Genomic DNA, 27,317 nt, shown 5'->3' on the forward strand with positions numbered 1-27,317 from the left:
CTTGAATGGAAAAAACATATGCTTCAAAAGGAAGAAAAGGTTTTGTATGTGTGTGTTTGTTGAAAAAACGTTTAAAACAAATTACATTTACAAAAAAAAAAAGGAGAAAAGAAAAAAGAAAAAAAAAAACCTTTTTTACCCTTTTGTAAACCATAGGGGAGATGTCGAGGATTGGGGAAGCGAAGAGGAGGGAAGGGGAGGAAAAGGCAGGCGTCACGAAGAGAGAGAGTGTGTGTGTGTGTGTCTGTAAAGCAAATAAAAATCTTTTTTCCTTTTTTCCCCGAATCATTTCCTTCGAGATTTCAAGTGGTAGCCATTTAAGGGTTCATTCAACAACATCATTCACACGTAACTGAATTTTTCTTTTCTTCTTTTCTTTTTTCTTTTCGTACCTGAAAATTTGTTAGTAATTATCATCATCATCATCAAAGTCGTCTTTATCGTCGTCGTGTTTTTAATTTCTTTAATACGTTTTTTTTTTTTTTTTTTTCTTGGGCACTTAAGTTTTTCGTGTTGTTTGTTTTGTTTGTTTTTTTTTTTTTTTTTTTTATATATTAAAAACCTTGAAAATTTGAAAGACAATCGTATTGTATTTCCGGTTAAACCGACCCACAACACGATATACAAAAAAAAAAAATGGAATTTTGATACGGGAAAATAACAAACAAATCACGAAATCGTGGATAATTTTTAGTATCATTAGTACGTTTGGTGGCAGTGGTGGGGGGGAGCGGTAGTGGCATATGATCGTGAATTATTGTGGTTGTTGTTGTGGTTGTTATTGTAAATTTGTCCTCCGTGAATTTTCATATAACAACAATCACGTTCTTTTATTTAGATTCACGAAAATCTATTTAGCTTCGATTTTTTGAAGAAAAGAAAAATGGCGACACTTTATTAATTTTTTCAAATTTCCACAAACTCTTAATTGTAATCATTGTTCGGTGCAAATTTTCCTTTTTCCATACGTGACCCCCATTTTGTCCAAGAAATGTTGTTGCTCTCATCTCCTTACACTGATTGTTATTGTTGTTTGTTTTTGCTGTTGTTTTATAAAAGTCAAAACTCTTGGTTTCCTTCACCTCTAACCTCGATGATGACAATTCATTTCAATCCGAAGAGTGTTTTCTTTCTCTCTTATTATTATTATTATTATTATTATTATTATTATTATTATTATTATTATTATTATTATTATTATTATTTGATTAAAGACAACAAATCGAAAGTAAAAGTAAAATTAAAAAAACAAACTTTTTTGTTTGTTTGAGGCAAATTCAATATTTAATTTACTTCGTAACGACGACATTTTCATATTCGTTTCATTCTTTTTATTATTATTATTATTATTATTATTATTAGGTATGATTATTATGAATATTTGTTTTTTTTTTTTTCTCTAATCAAAAACATTTTTTTAGACAAAAGCTGGAAGGGTGAGGGTGAGGGTGGGGGAAGAAGGTTTCTGTTTTAATAATATTTGTTTATGATAGGAGGGGAATTGAAAAGAAAATTTTATATTTTTTTTTAAAAAAAGTATTAAATGCTCGTTTTTATTGATGTACGTTCCTCGTATGAAGAACAAATAATAGTAATATTAATAATAATAATAATAAACCATACCTGGAGAAAAACTTAAAGTTCTCTGACCTCTCGTCATGGCGTACAATATTTTTCCATAAAAAAAAAAAAAAAAAAAAAAACCTTGAGGCGACAAAGTTAAAAACACCTCCTAGCGGCTGACCTCTGTTACTAAACCTCAGGGCTTCGAGGCCATCACCTTAGAACTTTATAAAGACCTTGTTTTTCTTATAATCCAAAAGAAAACAAAAAGAAAAAAAAAAAAAACCTTTTAAAAAACCTTTTCTTTCCCTTACTGAACTTAGCTAATGAATAATTTTTTTATAAAAAAATTTACCCTTTTTTTTTTTTTAAATTCTTATTTACTTCATCTTTAATACGGATAAGATAAAAGTTTAAAATAACCCAAAGACGACCGTCGTACGTACCTGGATTTCTTAGGATCTCTCCCTTTATTATTATTATTATTATTATAAAAAAATCGTGTTATGTAAGTTAAGAATAAGCGAAACGACAAAATTCTCCTCGTACCTGACTGATATTAATTTATAACGAACGTAATTAAGAATTTTTTTCAAAAAAGAAGTTTTTAAAATGAACGTTTTACACGTAAGCTCAACATCGGTGAAAAAATTCTTTTTATAATTTTTTTTTTTTCTTTTCCGTGAAACAGCTTCCAGACGTCGTTTGTTCGTTGCAACGTTGTCAGATTTATTTCCAACCTAATGACAAATGTTTTTCTTTGTTCGATGTTGTTTATGTTGTTGTATTTTTACGTTTTTTTTTTTTTCATTCGCGTTCGTCGTCTGCTTTTTTTTGTTTATATTTTGGATACCTTATTTCTTATCGATATTTTCTCTCTGGAAAATTTTTAATTTACTTTCTTAATAAGAATTTACATAAATAAAAAAAAAAAAAATTTGAGGTTTTTTTTTCTCTCTCTCTCTCTCTCTTTCTGGAGAATTTTTGGATGTAAACGCGTGTGCTTGTGTGTGCGTTTTGAAATTTTCAAAATCGCGGTTTGTTGTTGTTGTTATTAGGAGATGGAAAATATTATTATTATTATTATTATTATTATTATTTTAAATTTCATCTTCGCGTTATCATTTATCATTCATTTCATTCACAAATTTTCGTGACACGTTTTTGTTGTTAGGGTAATGCGAGGGGGCAAAAAGTTTTTTTTTTAAGAAATCAACAATTTTTTTTCTCCTAGAGTACGCATGCGTGCAAGTAAAAAAAAAACAAACGAATTTTTGGAGGATTTCATGATACGTACCTGATTTGATGATTTCTCTTTTCTTATCATTAATCAAAGGATATTGTTTTGACAAAAAAAAAAAAAGGGGAAAAGACATTTTTACTTTTTGACTTTTTGCTCGTTTTGAAAGTTAGTCGACAACCTACCTACCTACCTACCTACCTTTCGGAAGAGATGAAATGATAAAATGGGTCAGGTTGATGATTCGGTCGATGAAGAAAGAAGAAGAAGAAGAAAAAACTGGAGAAAATAAAAAAATTTTTTTTTTCTCTCTTGATTTTGCCCCTCGATGATTTTTTGTCCAGTCAGTACTTGTAACATTTTCATAAATTATATTCGCAAAAACAAACGAAAACAAACAAAAATTGTTGTTTGTTGTTTTTTTATTAATTTCCAAACGTTTGTGAACAAAATGAAAATTGAAAGTGATAATATCATTATTATTATTATTTTTCTTTCTTTCTTTCTTTCTTTCTTTCTTTTCTAAATCAATTAAATATATTTAATAATAAAAGTTTTTTTTTTTTTTATTTGGAAGAAGCAGAAGAAAAAGAAGAATTAGTAGTGGATATAAAAAAAAGGAAAGTTGAAATGATAAATTGCTGCCAAAAGTTTTTTTTTTTTTTTTAATATTTTTTTTTTGTATTTCTCCAGTAAAACGTCAGTTTTTTTTTGGAATGGAAAAAAAAGTTTGAAAACTTGAATTTAATTCGATTAGTTTATTACTTCGATGATAAATACGAAAAGGAAAAATGATTTTCACATATGCAGCGGGTGGGGGGAGGCGGAAGTGGTAGTACAGTACAATAAGGATGATAGGTAAAATTCGGTGAAGGAAAAGAGGGGAAAGGGGGAGGGGAGGAGAGTAGGAAGTCAGTTTTTTTTTTTAATTCGTAAAGTTTTTCCGTGTAAAGAATCTCATGAGAATCTAAAAACTTATTACGTGGTAGTAGTAGTTGTTAGTACTCGGAAAACTAAAAAAAAAAAAAAAAAAGAGTTCGGGGGGTGAAGGGAGGGGTGGGTAATGTGGGGGAGGGAGGGCAACCATAAAAAATTTATAACGTGGCGTTTATACGACTTTAAATAAATTACTCTACTCAATTTTAATCGTAGTACATTGTCCGTATAACCCTTTTTTTTTATACGATTCTTCTTCCACTTTCGTAATTTTCTTTCTTTTTTTTTTTTTTTGAAAACTAAGTTTTTCCACAAAGGTTTTTTACTTTCCAAAATGAAAAAGGTTCCTTTGGAAAGGGGGTTGGTAAAAGTATCTCTTTCTCCCTTCTCTTCCTCCCTTCCTCTCCCCTCTTTCCCCCTCAAAAGGCAATTAGTTGCAAATTTTAAGTTCAAAGTTTTTGGATGAGTGGTGCTTCTTTTTCTTCTTCTTTTTTTTTTATTTAATTTTTTTTTGGCTTCTTTCCGCCATTTTCCTTTTTTTTTCTTCATCCACCTTTTCCCTTCCCCTTCTTCTTCTTTTCTTAAATATTAATTAATTTAACGAGTAAAATTTTAATTAGGGTTAACCTCCATTGCAACAAATCATTTTTTTTCTTCTAACGTCAATTAATTTTTTGAAAATTGAATAAATTTTTTTTTTCGCGCCATTTTTTTTAAAAAAAAAAGTGGAAAACGAGTTGCGAAAGGAAGGGATTGAGGAGAAGAAAAGAAGAGGTAGAGAGGGGAAAAGGGAAGAGGGAGAGGGAGTGGGAAAGGAGGAATAGGAAAAGAAAATTCAGTCGATATTTAATATTTAATTAAATTTCTTATTCGAAATGTTTTTCCTTTTTTTTTTTCTGTTGCCTTCCGCCATTTTTTTCCGATTAATAAAATTTTATTTTTAGCGTTTTCATTTTCAAAAAAAAAAAATTAAAATTAGTTTTCGCGCATCTGGAAAAAAAGTGAAACTCAATAATATATAAATACAATTTAATAACAAAGGTAAATGAATTTTGGAATTTTCTTCATTTTCCTAAAGTTTATTTTGCTTACCCCGGGGGGGGGGGCGGTTATCGACGTCATGTATTTTCCGTATGAAAACTGTGATAAGGAATGTGTCACTTTGAGAAGATGGCAAACAAAAAAAAAGAAAAAACTGGAGGGAAACGATTGGGAATAAAAAAAGAAAATTTTTTTTCTTCCTTTTTTTCCTCCTTTTTTTCCTTTTTCCTTTTTTTTCGTCTCGTTTTCTTAAACATACATAGACGGAGTAAATCAATAAGTCAATATTCATTTTATTTATTAAAATTTATCGTTTTATGTCAAATAAAAAAAAAAAAAAAAAATTTTTATTAAATTTTTATTTGTTTACAATAATAAAAAACGTGTGTGTGTGTTGTGAAAAAAAAAAAATTTGGCACCGAAATAATAATAAAAAAAAAAAAGCAAAATGTTTTGTATATAAGACAACTAATAAAGAAAAAAAACTAAAATAGAAGAATGAATGGAATGAATGAATGAAAAAAAAAATTCGGGAATGAATATTTGGAGAATGAATTTTTTCTTTGTTGGGGAAGGAAAAGAGATTTTATTTATTCATTCTAAAATACTTTGTTGTTTTCGCGAATTGTTGACGTCGTCGTCTTCGCCCCTGTCTCCTCCCTTTCTACCCTCCCCTCTCGTTCGTCAAGCTCCTCCCCCTCAGCCCCTCCCACTCTGTTTTTTAATTAAAAAAAAATATGTTGTATACATGCGTATCGGAATGATTTTATTATTATTTTTCATTAAAATTTATTTATTTATTTTATTTATTATTATTTAATAATTTATTAAAGTACATAAATATTTTATTTAATACTCTTCACGTCAGTTTATTTATGTACTTTTTTTTTTTAATAAGAGAGTTTTAAAAAGAGTTTAGTAATATTATCATTATTGTTGTTGCTGTTTTTGTTGTGTTGTTGTTTGTTATTATTACGTTCGTTTAAAATTTTAATATTCTTTTCACATAATAATTTATTATTATTATTATTATTATTATTATTAGTAAACGTTTTAAAATTCGAAGGGTTTGTTTACTCTTCTCAATCTCTCTCTAACTCTCTCTCTCTCTCACTCTCTCTCTTTGTTTTTTTTTCTATTTTTTACTGTTTTCAATATCTACTGCTGGTACTGTACCAATTTTAAAAGAAAATGGATGTTTTTTTTTTTTTTTTTTTACTTTTACGAGGGCTCAGAGAAAACAGAAGAAAAAGAATAAAAAAAGTTTTTTTTTTTCTTTTTTCTTCTTCTCCTCGTTTTTACGACGTTTCTAATTTTTTTTTTTTTTCCTTCCAAGTTTTTCTTCCTCCAAAATTTAATCAATTTTTCCCTCTTACATCTAAAATTGTTTGCCTTATTTTTTATTGCTTTTTTTTTTTTTGATAGCCGATCTTCTGGCTGACATAACCATTTCATTTTCAATTTTTTTTTTTCGTTTCCCCGCCCCCTCCTCTCTCTCTCTCTCTCTCTCTATTCTCCATTTCGAATTTTAAGCCTTTCAATCCTTTGATGGGAAAAGAGACAGAGAGAGAGAGAGAGAGACATTTTGTGATCAAATTTAACTCAGTCGTTGGATTTTGTAAAATCACTGGAAATATATAATTTTTTTGTTTTGTGTTTTGTTGTGTTTAAATGACGTAATTCGTCAGTTTATAACTCGAAAAAATGTTTTTTTTCTTTATTCGTTTTTAAAATATGAGAAAAGAAACGATTTATAAGAGAGAGAGAGAGAGAAAGAGAGAAAAATGGAAATTTTTATTCATGTATAAAACTCCAAAATAAAAAATAAAATAAAAAAAAACATGATGTATCTTTTCAAAATGTTGAAAATATTGTTTTTTTTTTTTTTTTAAAAAAGAAAAAAAGGAAAACTTTTTTTTTTATGTATAAAACTTACTGTCAGGATTTGATACCGCCATAACCGCCGCCGACGATGACGACGAAGCTACCCCCCACCATCGCCGCCATCATCAACATCACGACGTGAACCGCTGTTGATTTGTTTTTTTTTTTTGTTTTCCATTCTTTTCAATTTTTTTTTTTTTTTTGTCTGTCTTTCTCCTTCTTTTCCTTTGTCTACCTTTTGTTTTTATCATTTGCGTGTTTATCATTTCAAACCTTTCAACAACAACAACAACTTGATAGCATCTTAAATTTATGGCAATTTTAAAATCACGTGGCCGAATTAAAAAAAAAAAAATTATTTAGGGTTATTTAAAAAAATTTCAATTAATCGTTGTAAAAGACACGAGACCGGAAGTGAGGCAACAACAACAACAAAAAAATTTGCATGTCGAACTGATTACTGTCATTTAAAAAAAAAAAAAAAAAGGGAACCAGGAAAGAAAAAAAGAAAAAAAATTTTGTTTTGTTTCGTTACATGCAAACCTTTTCCTCTCTCTCTCTCTCTCTCTCTCTCTCTCTCTCTCTCTCTCTCTCTCTCTTTCTGTCTCTCCTTCTCTCGCGAAAGATGGTAGATAAAAAAAAGTATGAAAAATTATTTTTCATTTCTTTCGAATTTATTATTATTGTCTTCTCCCCCTCCCCCCTCCCTCCTTGTCATCGTTGACGTACCTCTCACATTCCGGAAGGAGGTTTCTGAACGTACACTCACTCGTTTTAAATAAAAAAAAAAATTTATATCGAAAACTATCGATGAATGATACATAATTATTTATTATTAAACAAAATTCGATTTAAAAAAAGTATATGTTACATCGTCAAATTATTATTTATAGCAAAAAAATAACGTAAGGTAACCATTATATTGCGGTATCGTAAAAAAACGAGAACGAAAAAATTTGCTACCAGTTAAGAAAAAAAAAAGCAAAAAAAAAAAATTTATCGAAGAAAATATAATTTTTTTTTTTTTTTTTTTTTTGCTACGACGTTTTTGCTGGAGGAAATTTTTTTTTTTTTTAGTTTGCTACTATCATATAGACTGCTGTCAAGTATAACGTTTTTGTCGAGTTTCTCTCTCTCTCCTCCCCCCTCTCTCTTTCTCTCTCTTGCACGCTCGCATAACTTCTTTTTTTCGATGCATTTTTTTTTTTTTTGCGCGCGCCATTTTCTTTCATTTTTTCCCGGGGGCAATTTTTCTTTTTTCTCTCCCTCTTTCTCTTTCTCTCCCTCTCTCTCTTTTTTATTGCGTGGTAGCAAAAAAAAATTTTTTTTTAAAAGAAAACCTTAAGCTACTCCTTTCTTGCTTCCTTTTTTTTTATAGTTTTTTTTTTTTACCTTGTTTTTTGCGAAAATTCAAAAAAGAAAAAAAAAATTTATAATTCATTATATATACACTTTATGCACTAAACTTTGCTAAGAAAAAAAATTAGATTACGTGAGTGGCATAATAAAAAATAATAATGATAATGATAATAATAATAATAATAATAATAATAATAATAATAATAATAATAATAATAATAATAATAATAATAATAATAATTTATTATCGTTAAATCTGATGATGTGTATATATATTTAAAAATATTTTTTTTTTTTTTTTTTTTTTTTTTTTACGACAGGTGTTAAGAGTTGTAAATAAGTTTTTCTTCTTCTTCTTCTTCTTCTTTTAACGTACCTGTTTTTTTTTTCCTGAAGATCATGTGGTTAAAATAATAAAAGATAAAAAATGTGGGGAGCGAGAGAAAGAGAGAGATAGAGAGAAAGAGCGAGAAAAAAAATTGGGGAGAAATTTTATTTATATTTACAACGTCGAAAAAATTCATTAAAAATTAATAACGTTAAAAGTGGTAGCAGTAAAGAAGACATGATGCACGTACATATGCAAAAAAAAAATGACGTGTCATTAGTTTAAAACCCCTCCGGTATAAATTTAAAAGAGAAGGAAAGGAAGGAAAAAAAGCAAAGCTTCTGCTTGTACTTGTCGTGGTATTAAGTCGAAAAAAAAAAAAAATGTTGCGGTTAGCAATTATTATTTGAGTGGGTGGTGGTAGTGGTTTGATTGGTGACTCCATTTTGAAATTTTCAAGGTCACGCCGAAGAATAAATTTTTTTTTTTTATAAACCGCGCGACAGGATAAAGAGAAAGAGAAATACATTTTCAGGTTTTGATTTTATTATAAATTACACATTTACGTCATTGAATAACGTGTGGTGGGGTGGGAGGAAGGAAGGGATTTGATACGTCACGACTTTGTTGTTTTTTCCCTCTCCCCCCTCCCACAAAGGGAAACAACGTTTAGATTTAAATTTCATTGCGTGACGTCAAAAAAAAAAGTAAAGATAAATGCAAAAAAAAAAGGGAAAAGTGAATGTTAAACTATAAAAATGACCGGATAGTGTGTAAGGGAAACCTTTCACCTCCCCATTTTAATCCTCGTATCAAAGCTTTTCCCTCCCTCCCTCTCCTTTCTCTCTCTCTCTCTCTCTCTCCATTTAATTTATTACTTTAGATCGTATTTGATATTTTATTTTTTTTTTTTTACTTTTCTCTCTCATTTTTTTTTTTCGAATGCATAAACTATAAAATATTTTATCGTCTTCCATTTTTTTTTTTTTATTTTGTGAATTCGTTTGCAATATTTTTTCACGGTGAAAGATTTTTCCCGCCCCCCTTCTCCCGCCTTCCTCCTATAAATTGAAAATAATTAGAAATGAGGAGAGGGTGGGGGTGACGGGCGGTGTCGGTTTTGACGGAAAGCGACGATAGTGTAAAAAATTTTGAATCAATTTTTTTTTGTTTTTATCAAATTTTCACTCGCGTTTTCATTCGCCAAAAAAAAAAAAAAACAAAATGGACGAAACAAAAATGAAACCCGCCATCATCATCATCATCATCATTATTATCATTATCATTGTAAAAATTTTTCATTTTTATTACTTTGCAGTCGAACGATTTTTTGCGTTGTGTGTGTGTGTGTGTGTGTGTGTGTGTGTGTGTGTGTGTGTGAGAAACCCTGCATTGAAGCTTTTATGCAATTTAATCAGAAAACTCAAAAAAATAATAATGATGATGATGATGATGATTACGAAACGTTAAAAATTTCATTTAAAAACCTTCGGGGAAGGGAGGGAGGGAAATGGGAAATTAGGTTCGATGATTTTTTTGTTTTATTTTGTTTTTTAAATTATTTTAATTAATTTTTTTTTTGTACAATCGAAATATTGATAAAACCTAAATTATTTTTAGGTACCCATTATTATTATTATTATCATTATTATTGACTTAGCTCAAAAAGGCAAGAGAACATGTTATTAGGTTTGCGAGGTTGTGGTTAAATAAGGTACGAAGGCAAACGAGAAACTGTGACGCATTAAAAAAAAAAAAATTCAAAATGGCGGCGACGGTAAAAAATTGTAATAATGATAATAATGATGATGATGATGATATTTTACACGGAGTGTTGTTGTTGCAATACGAATGCAATTTGAAAAACTCATGCCGTGAGCATTATTAAATTTTGTAAAATGCGCGGCAGTAAACAAAAGCAAAAAAAAAAACCGGGGGGGAGGGTTTACCTGGGTAAATTTTCCCGGGGATCACAACATTAAATCGAATAACATCCGGTTTAAATGTGATAAACCTAATGAACGTACCTTAATTTTTGTTTTTGTTTGTTCTTAATAATTAAAAATTTTTCTTTTTCTTCTTGTTCTTCTTGTTTACCTAATTAAAACGTTATTATGACGTTTGATAACGATAATATTTTAATTTATTATTATTATTATTATTATTACACCCCTCTCTCTCTTCAAATTTAAATTTTTAACGGTTTTTTTTTTATTCCTTTTCCATTTTGCAAAATCAACGGTAGCTTTTCTCTCTCTCACGAATAAGGAAAAAAAAAAAATGAAATGAAATGAAATCGTGAAATGCTTGAGGGGATTTTCTTTTTTTTTAAATTTTAAATTCACGACGTTTTTTTTATTAATGCAAAACGATAACGGTTTTTTTTTTGTAAATCTATACGCATTAATATTTAAGGGAAGGGAGCAAGGGGGAAGAGGGGGCTGGACAAAAAAAAATTCGCTGGAATTCTTAACGTTTTTTTTTTTCCTCGATTTGTTTTTAATGTTTTACAAAAAAAAAAAAAAAACAGGGAGCATGGAAAAAGAAGAAGTAATTTATCCATTTAAACTTTTAATTGCTTTTTTAACTTATTAAAAACTCTTATTGAATTCCACTTTCTCTCTCTCTCTCTCTCTCTCTCTCTCTCTCTCTCTCTCTCCAAACGTGTCGTTTATGTTTCTTTTCATACATATATATAGAATCGGTTTTGTTGTAAGAGTAGAAAATATCCTTTAATATATTATTATTATTATTATTTTATTTTTAAACGCGACAAGATTTTATATTTTTAAGCACTCATTCCAGGTTTCCATTCGATTCCTTAGAAATAAATGCTCTTATTATTATTATTATTATTATTAATATTAATTCGCAAAGGATTTATTTATTTATTTTTATGAATTAAAATGCAATAAATACGAAAATATAAATATAATCGTGTAATGCGGTGGAAAAAAAAGGAAAAAAGATTTTCTTCCCCATTGTTGTAAACGTTCATAATTAATTTCTAATTATTATTTATGAATTTTAATCCACCGACTGTGTTTTTATTATTATTATTATTATTATTTAAATTACAACGCCGCGACACATAAATTATTTTTTTTTTTTAAATAAAAAAAAAATATATATGTGTGTGTGTTTGTAAGTACATGCAAAAAAAAATGGCAATAAATTTTTTTTTAAAAAAAAAAAAAAGTAAAAAAACGTTTTAATTATTTAAAAAAAAAAAAAAAATTATCTGAGCATTAAAACGTAACATTTTTTTTTTTATATTTACGTAACGGCCATTTTGTTTTAAATAATAATGATAATAAAAATAATAAATAAATTTTTTTTTATAAGTTTACGAACAAAAAAATGAAGTAGGAAAGGAAAGCGCCTTAAAAATGATGTTTATACTATTTGTAAGGCAAAACGTAAGGGATAAGGGAGGAAAACGCTTTAAATTTAATGTTTATACTATTTCAAAAAGATGAAAACAAATAACAAGAAGTTAAAAAAGTTAAAAGTTTTTAGTTTTTTTTTTTTTTTTTTCGGGAGTAAAATTGATTAAATTTTGTTTTTTTTTTTTTTAGTTTTTAGTAAGTATAAAACATTTAGAAAATGTCAAAATTACCTGTTAGTCAGAGCCGTTAGTAGTAAATCATTATTGGGGTAAAATTTTCATTCGATTGATGGATTCTCTATTTGATAAAGTTTTTGTTTATCTTATTCTCGAGTTTGTCTTTTTTCCCCTTTTTCCCTTCCTTTCTCCTTCCTTCCCTTCCCTTTTTCCTCTTCTCCCCCGACCCCCATTCGGTTTTTCCTCTTTTTATAAACTTTGTGGGTAAATAAATAAAATATAACTTTTAGAGAATTTATATATTTATATATTTTACTTGTATAAATTTATATATTTTAAAACACATTTTGTATTTTAAATTAATGTTTAAATTTTCTTTCCCCCCCCCCCCCGTTAGCATTTCATTTTGTAAATTAAATGTTGATTTATAAAATTTTAAATTTTTTTTATAATTTTATTTTACAGGTTTTGCCGTGATTAATGGAGAAGAAGGAAAAGACACGAGAGAAGGTGAAACGGTTTCTTTAGAATGTCGATTTCCGCAACAAATCACGACACAAAATCCAACATATTTCTGGTTGAGAGCAAATAAAAATAAACATGACAACGTTGCCATACAATCGACTCCCCTCGAAAGCAATTACAGAATCGATTTCCGTCCCGAACAGGGAAGATACGATTTGACTATAATGAACACGAGTTACGAAAGAGATAATGGAATATTCGAGTGCAGGGTGAAAGCTTCGGGTACGGGGAGGGAACTTCATTCTCAATCGTATAGTCTTACCGTGTTGACACCACCCGAACCCCCGAAAATATCACCGGGAGAAAATCCCGTGACGACGGAAGGTAAAAAAATGGAATTGGTTTGTTCGTCTGTGGGCGGAAGTCCCGAACCTTACATCAAATGGTACAGAGAGGGAAACGTTCATCCTTTGGAGTCTGTCGTTAAAAAAGCTAACGGAAAAGAAGATGTCACTCGTGCCGTACTAGAATTGACTCCAACGAAAGAAGATGACGGTGCCGTTTTTAAATGCGTCGTTTGGAATAGAGCCATGGGAGATGAGAGTAAAATGGAAGCGTCTGTGACACTCAGCGTCAATTGTAAGTTTTAATTTTAGGCCCTTATTTAATCTTTAATTTAACCCCCCTCCCCACTCCCCTAACATCCCTCTCCCTTATAATTTTAAAAAAAAAAATGATAAAATTGAAAGATTTTCATCTTTTTTTTTTTTTCCTTTGAATTTTCTTCTTCTTATTTTCCGTCATAGAATTACTGTCACTCTTTTACTCGAAATGAAATTAGCGTAGCGCAACCCAAAACATTTAAGAAAAAGGAAAAAAGGAAAAGGGGAAAAAAGAAAATTGAATTTCTCATTTCTTCTCCACACGCATAAAATTTATCTTTACCTTTTTTTTTTTCTTTTTATTTGAAAAAAAAAAAATTCCTTCTTTTTCTTTTTCCTGTCTTCTGCTCTAACTCTCCCCTCCCTTGGAAAGGAAAGCCAAAGGAGGATTAATCAAGACTAAAAACTCGATTTTTTTTTTTTTTTTTTTTTTTTTTACGTCTAAGAAGAAATTTTCTAAAATGTTAAATGTACGTATGTGTGGATGGGGGATGAAGGGAGAAAGGGGGAACGAAAGGAGGAGGGGGATGTAAGTAGACGGAGAGAGAGACAGAGAGAGAGAAAACATTTTAAGAGAAATGTAAAATCTTTACGTTAAAATTCAAAAGGTTAAAAAAAAAAAAAGTAAATAAGGAATGATTATGATAGAAGAAAATTCGTTTCAACGAAATGAAAAATTATTTAAAAACTTTTTTTTTTGATGTGTATTATTATCATTATCAGTATCATTATTATTATTATTATTATTATTATTATTATTATTATTTTCAATTTAATACTTTAATTCGAATCAACAGAATGAAAAACCGACTTTTACGTTGTAAATTCGTCTGATTCTCATATTATTTTCCTTTTATTTTCCTTTTTTTCTCCTTTGATAAAAATTTTCTTACTGAGATTTTTTTCTTTTTTATCGCGAGAGTGATAACGATGACGTAATGATAAGGGAAAATCCGTTTCCGGAAAAATTTTTTTAAAACAAATATGTCGGATTTCGTAGGTTGTTTGTAAAAATTATTACAAACTATTATTATTATTATGAGTCGATTCGTTTTTTATTATTTGACTCGTTAGAATTTACGAGAGAGGGGAGGAGGAAGAGGGGGGGTAATGGGGGAAAGGGGATGAAAAATGCACGTAAATTATACGTCGGATAAATTTGCGTCAAATAATTTAAGGCAAATTATTATTATTATTATTATTCACGAACGTTTAAATTAAATTGTTATTACTAAAAAAAAAATAATTTATATCGATGTTGTTGTTGTTTTATATCTCCTGTTACTGCTTCTGCTGCTGCTGGTGTTCCTTGTTGTCTGCTACATTTTTATTAGATGTGGGGTGGGAGGGAGGTAGAGGGGGGAGGAGGGTTTAAGACGCGGGAACGTTTAGGGACTTCGTCGTTGTTGGAATTTAAAAAAAAAATAAACAAACGAAATTTTATTGGTTTTTATCTTTTCGTTATTATTATTATTATTATCGGTAGGGGAAATTCGGTAATCGGTCGTTGAACTCGTCGAAGTGATTTGAATGCTAACACATTTACCCACTTACTTACACATATATAAAACGTAAAATAATAATAATAATAAGAATGGCGATGATGATGATAAAATCGTATATATATTTCTTATTTACTTTTTTCCCAGTTTTTTTCTTCTCCTTCTCCATCTTTTTTTTTGTCTTTTTTTTAAATAAAAAAAGAAAGAAAATATAAAACTTATTTAAATTTAATACAATAACAAAACAAAAACAAAACAACAACAACAGACAACAAGACAAAAAAAATAAAATGAAAGGAAAAAAGAAGAAAAGGGGAAAGAAACTCCAGATCGGAATTCTATTTTATTTGCTTTGGTAATAAAAAAAAAAAAAAAAAAAGAAAAAGAAACAGAAAAAAAAAGAAGGAGAAGAAGAAGAATAAAAAAAAAAAAAGAAATGAAATAAAAACTCCAGAAGAAAAAGAAGAAGAAGAAAAAAATAAAATAAAATAAATAAGAATAAAAATTCTATTTTTTCACCATTTTCGTTCGTTTTTCAACCTTTTTCTTTTTTTTTATTGCTCGCCCTCGAATCCCCCTTTTGCCCCCCCACTCCCTCACTCTCTCTCTCTTTTGTTTTACATCCTCCTCCGTTTATTTTATTTTTTTTTTTGTTTTATTTCTATTAATCGTTTTATTTTTTATTTATATATTTATTTGGGTAATTAAATTCCTTATTTTTTTTTTTATATTTTTTCGAATAAAATTTTTTTTTTTATTGGTGGGAGGTGGAAAGGAGTGACGGGTGGGAGGAGGATGAGTGTAGGGAAGAGGATAGGGAGGAACGGATGGGAAAAAAAAACATTAAATTTTACGGGGAGGAAGGGGGAAAAAAGGATGAAGAAGAAGAAAAAAAAAGCCACACGTTTAATACATAACGTATTCATTACACACACAAAAACAAAAAGTGTCCCCCTTTTCTCCTCTCTTCCCTCCCCTCTCCTCCTCTCCTTCCCCAGGAAAAAAACCCGATATTATACGACAAATTTTTTATAATTTTTTTCAAAGGAAAATTTTAATAAAAAAAAAAAATCCTTTGTAAAAGGTTGTCAAATATTTTTTACGTATTCCTTTGAGGTCCAAAAACGGGAGGTGAGGGGGAAGAAAAAAAAACAATTTCGTGTCAATATCAAAAAAACCATGTTGTTATTATTATTATTATTATTCATTTTATTCATGGCCGCAAATGCGTACTTTAATAAATTTTAAACATTCCAACAACCGCCACCACCGTTATTACTAATAATAATAATAATAATTTTAATTTTTTTAAGTGTTGCGAGTAATGTTGAAAAAAAAAAAATTTTTTTTTTTTTTTATTCGGTGGCGTTGAAACGTATCATTATAAAAAAAAAAACAGGAAATTTTTTTTTTTATTTTAAAACTAAAAATTCAAGTTGCACGCATCGTTTTTTGTAAAAAGGAAAAAGTGGGGGGAAGTTTACTGGGGGAGGGAAGGGGAGAGAGAGAAAGGGAGGGAGGGAGAGAAAATTATTTTATTTTATTTTTCTTACGGTTATTATTTTTGATTATTGCTGACAGAATAATTTTTTTTTCTTTTTTTTTCTGTATTTTCTATTCGGAAAAATCGTATCGATTCAATTACGCGGTTCGATAAATAAAAATAAAAAACGGGAAGAGAGGGGAGGAGAAGAGGAGGGGAAAAGGGAAAGGAGGAAAAAAGGGGGGAGGGAAAAACGAAAAACGAAATCTTAAATTCCTTTTTTTTTTTAATTTTCGTATTTTATTTTATTTTTTTTTTTTTAGTTAATTTAAAAATTTCATGAAATTTCTCTCTCTCTCTCTCTCTCTTTTTCTTTTTTTAAACAAGTTTTAGTTAATTTTTAAAGAGTAAATTAAACACACAGGCAACAGCAAAAAAAAAGGAAAGGAAAGGAAAGGAAAGGAAAAGGAAGGAAACGAAATGAAAAAAAAAAAAAAAAAAAAACGTTCAAATCTCAGATTAAAACAAAATGAAAAATTAATGAATTTTCTTTTTTTTTTTTTTTAAATAGCAAAAATTTAAATCGGGAAAATTTACTTAGAAAAAATAATAATGATGATGATAATGATAATAAAGAGATGTTTATAATCTTGGGGAGAGGGGGGAAAGAAAAAGCAGAAGAAAAGCTTAGAAAAAATACTTTTAAAAAAATATTTTATTTTATTTTTTTTCTTGAATCGAATCGGCATTACTTTAAATTATTATTAAGCCTTAATAATAATAATAATAATAATAATTATTATTATTATTATTATATAACCGTAATTAAATTATAGTTTCGTAAACGATCACGTGACAAACGAAATTTAACGCGTGTAAAACTTTTTCTCTCTCTCTCTCTCTTTTTAAAAACCTTGCGTTCATTGTCACATTTTCTTAATTATTTTTCATCACGTGGAAATGTTACTATTATTATTATCATCATTATCATTATTATCATTTTTACTATTATTATTATTATTATTAATGTCATTTGCGAAAATTCTTTCGCGAAAACTTTTTTAAATAATTACTTATTTATTTATTTCTTTATTAAAGTATTTATTAATTAGCAGCGTTTTCGCGTTTTAATAAAATCATTCGAACGTTTTTTTCGTTTTGCCTTTTCCGCGTTTCGATATGTTATTATCATTATCATCATCATCATCACTATCATCATCATTATCATTATCATTATCATTAGTCATCGGAAAATATTTTCATAATTTTTCTGTTCCCTTACGTAATAAAATATTAAATAATCGGATCGTTTTTTGATTCTTTCGTATTTTTTAAATTTTTTTTTCAATCCTTAAATAATACCAAGAGTTATCATTATTATCATCATTATTATCATTATTATTATTATTTAGTTTTATGTACGCGTCGACTCTAAAGTAAAAAAAAAATAAATAAATAAATAAATAAAATTATTATTCTGTCGTGTAGCTAGCGACGTTTTGGTCGGGGAAAAAAAAATAATAATGAAAGGTTTAGTTTACCTTTCGATTTTTTTTATGAGGGGGTTGGAGGGGTAAGAGAGGAAGGAAGGAGAGGCGGGGCACGTGGAAAACGTCCTCCTTTTAACCGTACGTTAAATCGAAGTTAGTTAATATATATATTTAAAATGGAGGAGGATAACGAAAAAAAAAAAAAAACAATAAGTTTTAACGTGGAAGTTTAAAATTTCATCCCCTATTCCATCCCACCCCCCATTTAATTTTTTTTTTGTTGTTTCGAGTATTTATTACCATTGATTTGAAAATGAAAGTTGTTTAGTTTTCCTCCTGTACAAGTCCAAAAGAATGGGGAGGGGGGAGGTTTTATTATATCTTTGCAAACATGATATTGAATTCGAACAAAAAAAAAAAAAAAAGAGACAAAATACGTGAATGCGTGCGTGCGTGTAAGGTAGAGAGAGAGGCAAAAAAATCCTTCCGTTTTATTTTTGTTTGGGGGGAGGGGGGACTCGAGATTGTAAATTGTTGGGGGGACACGGAAATTTTATTCGTATGCGTGCCATTTTATTTTTTTTTTATTTCTTTAAACTTTGATATTTGCCGGTAGGTTTTTTCTTCTTCTCCCTTTTCCTCTTCTTTCCCCCTCCCCGTCACCTTTTCCTTTCCCCCTTTCGATCTTTCCTTTTTTCCTTTTTCTACAACTACAACTTTCAATTTTTTCCAAATTGTTTTTTATTATTTTCTTCCTTTGATTTATTTTTTTATGCATACATATATATTTATTTATTTTTTTTTACATTTTCTTTTTCTAGAATTTTCTTTACAAAAAAAAAAGGAAAATTTTAACGATTCCTTTTTGGAAAATATGTGTATATAAATAAATTTTAAAAGAAAATTTCGTTGCGAGGTAAAAGTTGCGATCGAATAAAATACAGAAAAATAATCAATCAATCAATCGCTGAATGATTAAAAACTTTCAGAACTTAGGCGAAGGGGGGGAGAGTTTAGGACGACGTAATAGTAGTAGTAGTGGTGGTGGTGGTGAAAGTATTTAAACTAACATTGACGTTTTAAAAAAGTGTAGATGTTGACAAAAAGAAAAGAACACTTAAAAAGTTCTAGAAAAGAAAAAACAAAAAAAATATATATATATTAAACGTCTCCTTTTATTTTTGTTTAAAAAACAGGGAAAAGTAAAAGGAAAAAAAAAAAACTTGTTACGAACTGACTTTAAAAAGTTATAATTTTATTATTTATATAAAGGTATTACACTTGTCAGTTATCGTAAGGAACAACAACAACAGCAACAACAGCAAAAAATAAATAAAAAATTCACTTTGTAATAAATTGTAGTGAAAGTTTTTAATATAAAAGATTTTCTTTTTTTTTAATCAAAATTTATCACGTGATAATACTACGTCACTCACACTTGCACAATTCGCATTAATTTTATTTTAAATATTTAATAAGAATTATTATCATTATTATTATTATTGCTGTTGTTGGATTGCATAAGAAAAAAAAAAATTGTTAAAACCGTTCGAACGGTGGTGCTTACCCGTTCGTATTTTATTTATCGGTGTGCATAATGTTAATGATAATAATATATATATGAATAATTTATTATGATTCGGTACGGACGGTAATAAATTTTTTTTTTGGGGGGGGAAAGGGAGGGGGAGGGGAAAGGGTAAAATTTATTTTTCGCGGTACCGACAACATAAACAAAGTAATAATAATTCTTTATTTTATTTTTTTTTATTATTTTCATGTTATTTATTTTCATTCTTATCGAACGCCATTGGATTAACGAAACGCAAATTTCTTTCGAAATGTGTGTAAACACGTGTTGTGTGCACGTGTGTGTGCAGGCGAACGCGTTCGTGTTCATGCACACGGATTATTTCAAAACAAAAAGAAAAAATTAAAATTTTTTTTATTACTTTTTTTTTTACGTTCGGTTTGATTTCATAAAAAAATTTTTTTTTTTTTTTTAATTCGTCAGTAAGTAATGAAAACAACAACAACCACAACTCCTTGAAATAATTTTCAACCTTCACATGCGAAGGTTAATAAAGAAAAAAAAAAAAAATGGCTCCAAATGCTCGTGAAATAGTCATTAAAAGTATATTTAGAATAACGTTCGTTATTAAAAAGAATAGTTAAATTTGTAGGACAAGTATCGGGAATTAGGTGGGGGAGGGGAGGAGAGTGGGAAGAAACCGGATGTGGGGAGGGGTAGGTTGATTCGGCGTGAAATTCGTATTGTTGCAAATAATTTTCCAGAAGTTGACTCCAGAAATTGCACATAACGCGAATTTGAAATAATTTATTCGCCATTAGCAATTATACTATTATTATTATTATTATTTTACGAAAATGGCTTCTTTTTTTCCTCCTCCCCCTATTTTCGGGTTCCTCGATAATTTGGCCACTCGAAATTATTTTAGTTGTTGTCCTTATCAAACGTGTCCTTTATCATTTAAAATTTTTTTTTTCTATTTAATGTCTTTATCATTTTATTGCCATTAAATTAATTCCAGGGGTTAATTTTTACTCGTTTTTGAATTTCAGATTTTCCAAGAGTAGAAGTAGGACCAGAAAATCCACTTAGAATAGAAAGAGATGGTACGGCAACGCTCGAATGCAAAGTCGATGCTAAACCCAAAGTGACGAGCGTTCGATGGATGAGAAACGGACGTTTCGTATCGACGTCATTAACGCACACGATACACCGAGTAGGAACGGTTGATTCGGGAAAATACACGTGTTCGGCCGACAACGGTTTGGGACAAACGGGAGAAGCCGAAATCCTTTTGGATGTTTTATATCCGCCACAAGTCACGATAGAAACGGCTCCCGGAATGGCGAGACACAGAGAAGCCGAAGAAGGTGAAACATTAACCGTCAAGTGCAACGTGACGTCGAATCCTCCTCCGTACAACGTCGAATGGCTCAAAGAGGGTCATCCGGATTCCAGACAGACCGGTGACGTTTTGAGATTGTCGTCAATAACGGCGGAAAGTGCTGGAACGTATATTTGCAGAGCCGTTAACATATTGACACCTTACGGGACGCCGAAGCGTAGAACGGAAAGAATGGGTAATGCGACCATGACGCTTTTGGTACGACACAAACCGGGATTGGCACACATTTCACCGGAAAGACCCATAGCAGCAGAAGGTATGCTTGACACCACACCCTACCCCTACCCCCTACCCCCTTCCACATAATTAATTTTATTAAATAATAAAAACTCAATCTTCTTCTTATTCGACGCGTCGAACTTGGTTGATTAAATTTACGTGTGTGAAAATTTCTACGTTTTCATAATTATTAAAAATCTATTCTTAAAATATTACGAAACGTTATTTTCTCTCTCTCTCTCTCTCTCTCTCTTATTAAAAAATTAATTAGGAATTTATTAAAAGTACGTTACCGTACGGTAGTGGCAGTAGTAGTAGTAGTGGTAGTGGTAATAGTATTACGACGTAGACGCATAAATAAATAACAAACTTTTCATATTTTTTTTTTTTGTGTTTTATAGAAGAAAACGTTCAGTTAATAAGATTATCAGTTAATTTATAATCGAAACTTATCGAAAAAGAAAAAGAAAGAAAGAAAAACTATAAAATTATAAATTTTAAAAAACTTTTTAAGCTCTTTAAAAAAAAAAAAAAAATTTTTTTTATTTGTATATATAAATAAATAAATAAATATGTTTTAGAGAGAAAAATAACAAACCGGTTAAGTTGTAAAAAAAAATATTATCATTATTTTTATTATTATTTTGTGTTAAAATGCGACGGGAATAATAAATTTTTGTCGTTAAAAAAAAGATTGGTGGATATATAGATTAGTGATTTATTCCGTTCAGACATTATTAAAAATTATTATTATTTTTTTTGTTTAAACACAGGAACTGGAGTCACATTGACGTGTTCGGCTAATCCTCCCGGTTGGCCGCCACCACAATATCGCTGGTGGAGGGATCTTGACATAGCAAATCCTAGTTCTTCACCTCAAACGGTTTTAGCAACGGGAGCTAAATACACGATACCGTCGGCTCATTTGGGATCAGAGGGAAGATATCATTGTCAGGCGACAAACGAAATGGGACAGGGGATTTCACATTCCGTTATACTTCAAGTGCATCAACCCCCGAGAATAGTGGCAAAACTTCAACCGCACGTCACTAAGAAATCCGGTGATGGGGATTTTTCCGTGCGATGCGGGGCTCAGGGAAAACCCAAGCCGTCGGTTAAATGGTTGAAAGACGGTAAAGAAATTTCATCGCAGCAAGATAATTACGACATATTGAACGACGAATCGGACGGTCGTAATTCAGTTTACACCGTTCAAAGCACTCTCAAGTTCATCGGAAAGGGAAGACCGGAAGGAAATCAATTGGTTGCCGCCGACAGAGGAGTTTATTCTTGCGTTTTCGAAAACGAAGTCAAAAGAGCCGAAAGTAGCATGCATTTAAGAATAGAACGTAAATATCATTATTATCATTATCATCATCATCATCGTAGTCGTTTGATACATTCTAACACCTTTTTGTCTTTTTCAGATGAACCCATCGTACTTCATCAATACAATAAAGTCGCTTACGACCTTCACGAAACGGCTGAAGTTATATGTCGGGTTCAAGCATATCCACGTCCGGAATTTCAATGGTCTCTCGTAGGGAACAGTGCTCCCCTAACGACGAGTTCTGGAGTGGATAGTCACTACGACATAAGCACGACTGCGGAAAACAACGACGTCTACGTCAGCGTACTCAGAATAAGTAATATTCAGGAAAACGATTATGGAGAATACACGTGTAGAATTGCCAACGCACTCGGAAGCCTGAAAAAAGGTAAGCGTCTTAATATTATTATTATTATTATCATCATTATCACGACGTTATATTACGGTTTTTTTTTATATTCTCAATCGATTCGTGTGGGGGTTTTTTTTTTTTTTTCGTATTATTTTATTTTATTTTTTAAAATAATCAATTTGACGTTTTGCCATCGTCAAAATCCTTTAACGATCTTACAATGGTATCGATATATCGGAAAGTCATTTACCAGTCATGATTTTCCTTTCCATAGAGTAAGAAAAAAAAATTTTTTTTTTTAAATGGAGTCGTAAAACCTCTGAATTTTATTTTTATATATATTTTTTTTTTTTTGGAATTTTCTCGAACTTTTTTATTTGAAAATTCTTTAAACCCTTTCCCCCTTCCCCTTCTTCTTCCTCCTCCTTCTCCCTTCCTTTCACCCTTCTCTCTTCTTTTCCTTTTTTCCGATTTTTTTTTATTTAAATAAATTCGACATTTTTCCAAAAAAAAAAAAAAAAAAAATTTTTTTATTCAGGATCGGATCCAGGTTTCTTTTTTTTTTAATTTTAATTTACCCCCCCCCCCAAAAAAAAAAGAGTAAATAAATAATAATAATAATAATCATTTTTTAATTAGAAAATTTTGAGATTTTTTTTTTTTTATTTGAAAAGTAATAAAATTGTTTAATTGTTTCGTTTGTTCCGTGCGTTCCGTTATTGCGTTTGTTGTTTGTTGTATTTTTACATTTTTTTTAATTCGTTTCGACTTTCTGTTTTTTTTTTTTGAACTTTAATTTGACCCCGTAGAAACAATATGGCCGACCGAACGAAGGAATGGAAAAAAAAAATTATTTATTTTATTTATATTTTTTAAAGCTTTTACATAAAAAAAGTTGCGGAACGAATTTATTATTATTATTATTATTATTATTCTCGGGTTAATATTAAAAAACTCGTAAAATGAATTTATTCACTTTTAATCTTTACGTATTTTATTATCATTATTATTATTATTTTTTGCCGGGAAATAAAAATTAAAAAAAAAGAGAAAAAAAATCTTTTGATGTTTGCTTTGCTGCTACCATTCATGCAACGCATGATTCGGATTTGTCGATTACCGGAACCGTAGGGTTCATGACCTAAAAAAAAAATCGTCTCGTCGTGGCATTCTCCTGCCACGTTCATTCACGGGCGTTCACAACCCCAGCGTGTGTGTGTGGGTGCGTGTGTGTATTATTAGAAATTTGAACTTTAATTAAAATTGGGGAGATTTTTTTTTGTTACACACTAGAAAAAAGCATTTTTAATTACTTTTTCTATTTTTTTTCAATCATTTGTATTTGTCGTTTTTCTTCCCTTTCGCTCTCCCCTCCCTTCCCTTCGCTTCCCCTCACTTCCCCCCTTTTTTTTATTACCGCCGACATTTGATTTGTTTCTTTTACTACAGTCTTCAAGGTATCGGCAAACACAAAAACAAAAAAATTATTATTATTTTTTTTTATTTTTTAATAATCGATTTTCTTTCTCCCGGTTAAAAGCTTTTTATTTAAACAAAAAATAAAAAGAGAGGAATTAATAAATCACTAGAGAGAGAATGAAAGAGAGAGAGAGAGAGAGAGAAAGAGAAAGAGGACAGCTTAAAAGCCGGCATAAATTAAATGTTTTCGTTTTGCAAAATAACAAAAACAAAAAAAAACATAACTTAAATATATGTACGCTTATGTTTTTTTTTGTTTTTGTTTATTTATTACGTGTTGAGTTTGGAGTTAATAAACATCAATTAAAACTAAATCAAATCCGTTATGAGATAATAATAATAATAGAAATAATAATAGTAAAGATGTCTGCTGTTGTGTATATTTGTTGCGAGTTGTTTTTTTTGTGAAAAACCGTAAAACGTCCAAAAAGGGAGGAAAAAAACATACGCACACGTACACGTGTACACGCAAGCATATATATGCGTAAAAGGAAAAAATAATAATAATAATAATAACGATAAATCGGGTATTTAGTATATATGTGAGAGAGAGAGAGAGAGAAAACTTATTCTTGAGCGTGTAATAAAGATTTTCAATTTTCCGGTTAATGCTTATCGACAATATTTATGTGGCACGAGCTGGAAAAAAAAAAATTTTTTTTTTTTTCCAGCTTTTTTCTCTTCCTTTCCGGCCTAAACATTTTTTTTCTCTCTCCAGTCCGAAAAGAAAAAAAAAATTAAACGTAAATCATATCGTTTTTTTATTTCTCCAGCGCTGGAAAAAATAAAAAAATTAAAAAAAAAAAAAAATTATTTATTTTTTCGTTGAAATTTTTATATATATATATATATATATATATATATATATATATGAAAGGTGTTCGCGTGCGTGTGCGCGTGTAAATGCACGTGTGGATTTAAATAAAAAATTATTATTATTATTATCATTATCATTGTTATCATATCATAAAATTTTTTTTTCTTTTTAATTAAATGTGATGAATTACTCGGGTGTAATGATTTTATTTGTTGTAAATTAAAATGGGGGTCGAAAAAAAAATAAAAAAAAATGAAAAACCCGAAATGAGAGATGAAAGAGGTTTTTCGAATGAGGAATGTGAGGACGGGATGAAAAAGGAAGGGGGGGGGGGTAAAAGGAATACTTAAACTTAAAAGGAAAAAAGGAAAATTTTAAAAAAAAAAAAAAAAAAAAACATTTTTTCTAGAAATTTTTTTTTTTTCCTTAAAAATTCCAGAAATTTTTTTTTTTTTTTGTATTAATATCAATTCTTAATTTATTTATTACTGAGGAATTTTCACAAAAAACAAAGAATGAATGAATGAATGAATGAATGAATCCTCCCAACAAAAAAAAAAATTGGATATTTTTTTTTTTGCAAATGAAAAATATAACAAGTTTTGTATACGTTCGGGTTTTTTTTTTTTTGCGTAATTATAGCTTTTTTCATTTTTCCCAAAGGAATAAAGAAAAAGAATGGAAGGAGGGGAAAAAAATAATAATAATAATAAAGAAACGAGGAAAAAAAAATTTTTTTTTTTTAATTTATCATTTTAAAGCTTTGTAAGCAAAACTTACCCTTAAAAAAAAAAGAAAAGAAAAATTACGATAATATTTTTTTTTGTTATTTTTTAACGACCGAATATTTTTATGTTTCTATCACATTTTAATTGGGGATCTTTTTTTATTTTTCAAAGGGATTCGATTGCAACCGAAAGGACCTCCAGATTTTCCAACGAAATTAAAAGCCGTTAGAATGGGACATAATTTTGTTACGCTGTCTTGGACTCCCGGATTCGATGGTGGAATTCACAACACGAAATATTTTGTCGCTTATAAAAGAGTCGGAGAAGAAGATAGTAATAATTGTTTTGCTAATAGTGTGACCTATCATAGTAACAAGGGAAGGAACGACGGGTGGCAAGAATACGATTGTCAATCTTACAATCCTTGTAACATAACATCTCTCGAACAACATCACAGTTATAGGTTTAAGGTAGGTTATTGGTTTTACAACTTTGTAGAAAAGGTTTTGGGTGAAGGTTTATGTAAAATTTTGTATCGTGTCATTAGGTGAAAGCTTACAACACGAAAGGAAACTCTAATTATTCCGAAGAAGAATTGGCATCAACGAAAGTAGACAGAATACCAGCTCCGCAAAGAGTGACCTACGATCCTGAATCTCATACTCTATCGATAAATGTCGATGCTACTTGTCTTATGCTTCTCGGTCAAGTGGAAGTCACGAACAGGCCGGATGATTCAGATTGGAGATTTTTGGAAACTCTACCGATTACTTATTCGGGAGGTAATCCGACGATATCCGAAGCGACCATATTTTCAATGGTCGCGAGAGCTAAAACACACGATTACAAAGCTTCGGGAAGAAGTTTGGGCCCGGATAATCCCGACGACGACGGCCTATTATTGGAAGCCAACACTCAACAAACAATCACTCCAAGAGTACGAGTCAAACTGTGTTTGAAAGCGAGTCCCGAGGTTTGCGGGGATTATACGGAAGCCGAAATCGGGCCTTCGATCGTCAAAGAAGCATCAGCCATTGGAAAATCAACGCTCATAGTCATCGTGGTCATTTGCATCATATCAATATTGTTCATCGGTTTGCTTATAATGTTTTGTCGGTGTCGCAAGAATCAAAATAAAAAACAACAAAGCAAGGATTACGAAATGGAAACGAGCGTTCGTCCGAGCATCGTTCAACAACCTCCTCCTCCTTATTATTCTGCGACGGGACTCGAAAATAAAGCTTTGGAACATTCCATGGATCTCGCATTGGACGACACGACGAAAAATGCAATTTACGCTCAGCAAAACGGTTACGGATATCAAAACGGACCGCAAATACCACACAACGGCGGAGATTGGGTAAACATGGGTTACAACGAAAACAGTTACAGCAATTCGAACAACGGAGGTTCCGTCAATTCTCAAGATTCATTATGGCAAATGAAAATGGTTGCGGCAAACAACGCGAACAACGATCAGCATCACATGGACAGACAAGGAACCTACGGTTACGATCCTCTAACTCACGGAGGCTACGGAACGGTTGACGATTATGCATCGTATCCACACCTGACGAGCGAAACACCCGATCATGATTACGGATCAAGAACTAGCAACAATCCCAGCAGAAACGAATACGTGAGCGATCCATACGGTCCCGTGCACAAACCCAAAAAACACCTGACACCACACCTGGAATCCCCGTACAGAGACGTGAGCGGTCTACCGGATCCCTACATGGAAAACATGGATATGGAAGATCCTAAACCTCAACACATGTCTCTATCCTTCGACGAAAGTCTAGAAAGCGGATATTCTACTCCTAATTCACGAAATAGACGAATTATACGTGAGATAATTGTCTGAAAAGAGGAGAATATATCCGAAACTAAGACTTAATGTTGTTCCTAAAGCCGTTTCGGAGTGTTTTCCATTAT

General features: G+C 30.2%; 1 protein-coding gene across 1 annotated transcript; it reads left to right on the forward strand.

The window, feature by feature from the left end:
- Positions 1-12,605: 12,605 nt before the first annotated feature.
- On the forward strand, positions 12,606-27,246 carry Phum_PHUM153960 (echinoid, putative; the record flags this gene model as incomplete). The annotated part of the gene is made up of 6 exons (XM_002424759.1): positions 12,606-13,020; positions 20,102-20,710; positions 21,447-22,022; positions 22,101-22,391; positions 25,551-25,849; positions 25,927-27,246. The coding sequence occupies 6 exons, from the start codon at positions 12,606-12,608 to the stop codon at positions 27,244-27,246; spliced, it is 3,510 nt and encodes a 1,169-aa protein (XP_002424804.1).
- Positions 27,247-27,317: the final 71 nt, after the last annotated feature.

This window comes from Pediculus humanus, genomic scaffold (assembly GCF_000006295.1).
Source record: "Pediculus humanus corporis 1103172107499 genomic scaffold, whole genome shotgun sequence".
NCBI classification, from domain to species: Eukaryota; Metazoa; Arthropoda; class Insecta; order Psocodea; family Pediculidae; genus Pediculus; species Pediculus humanus.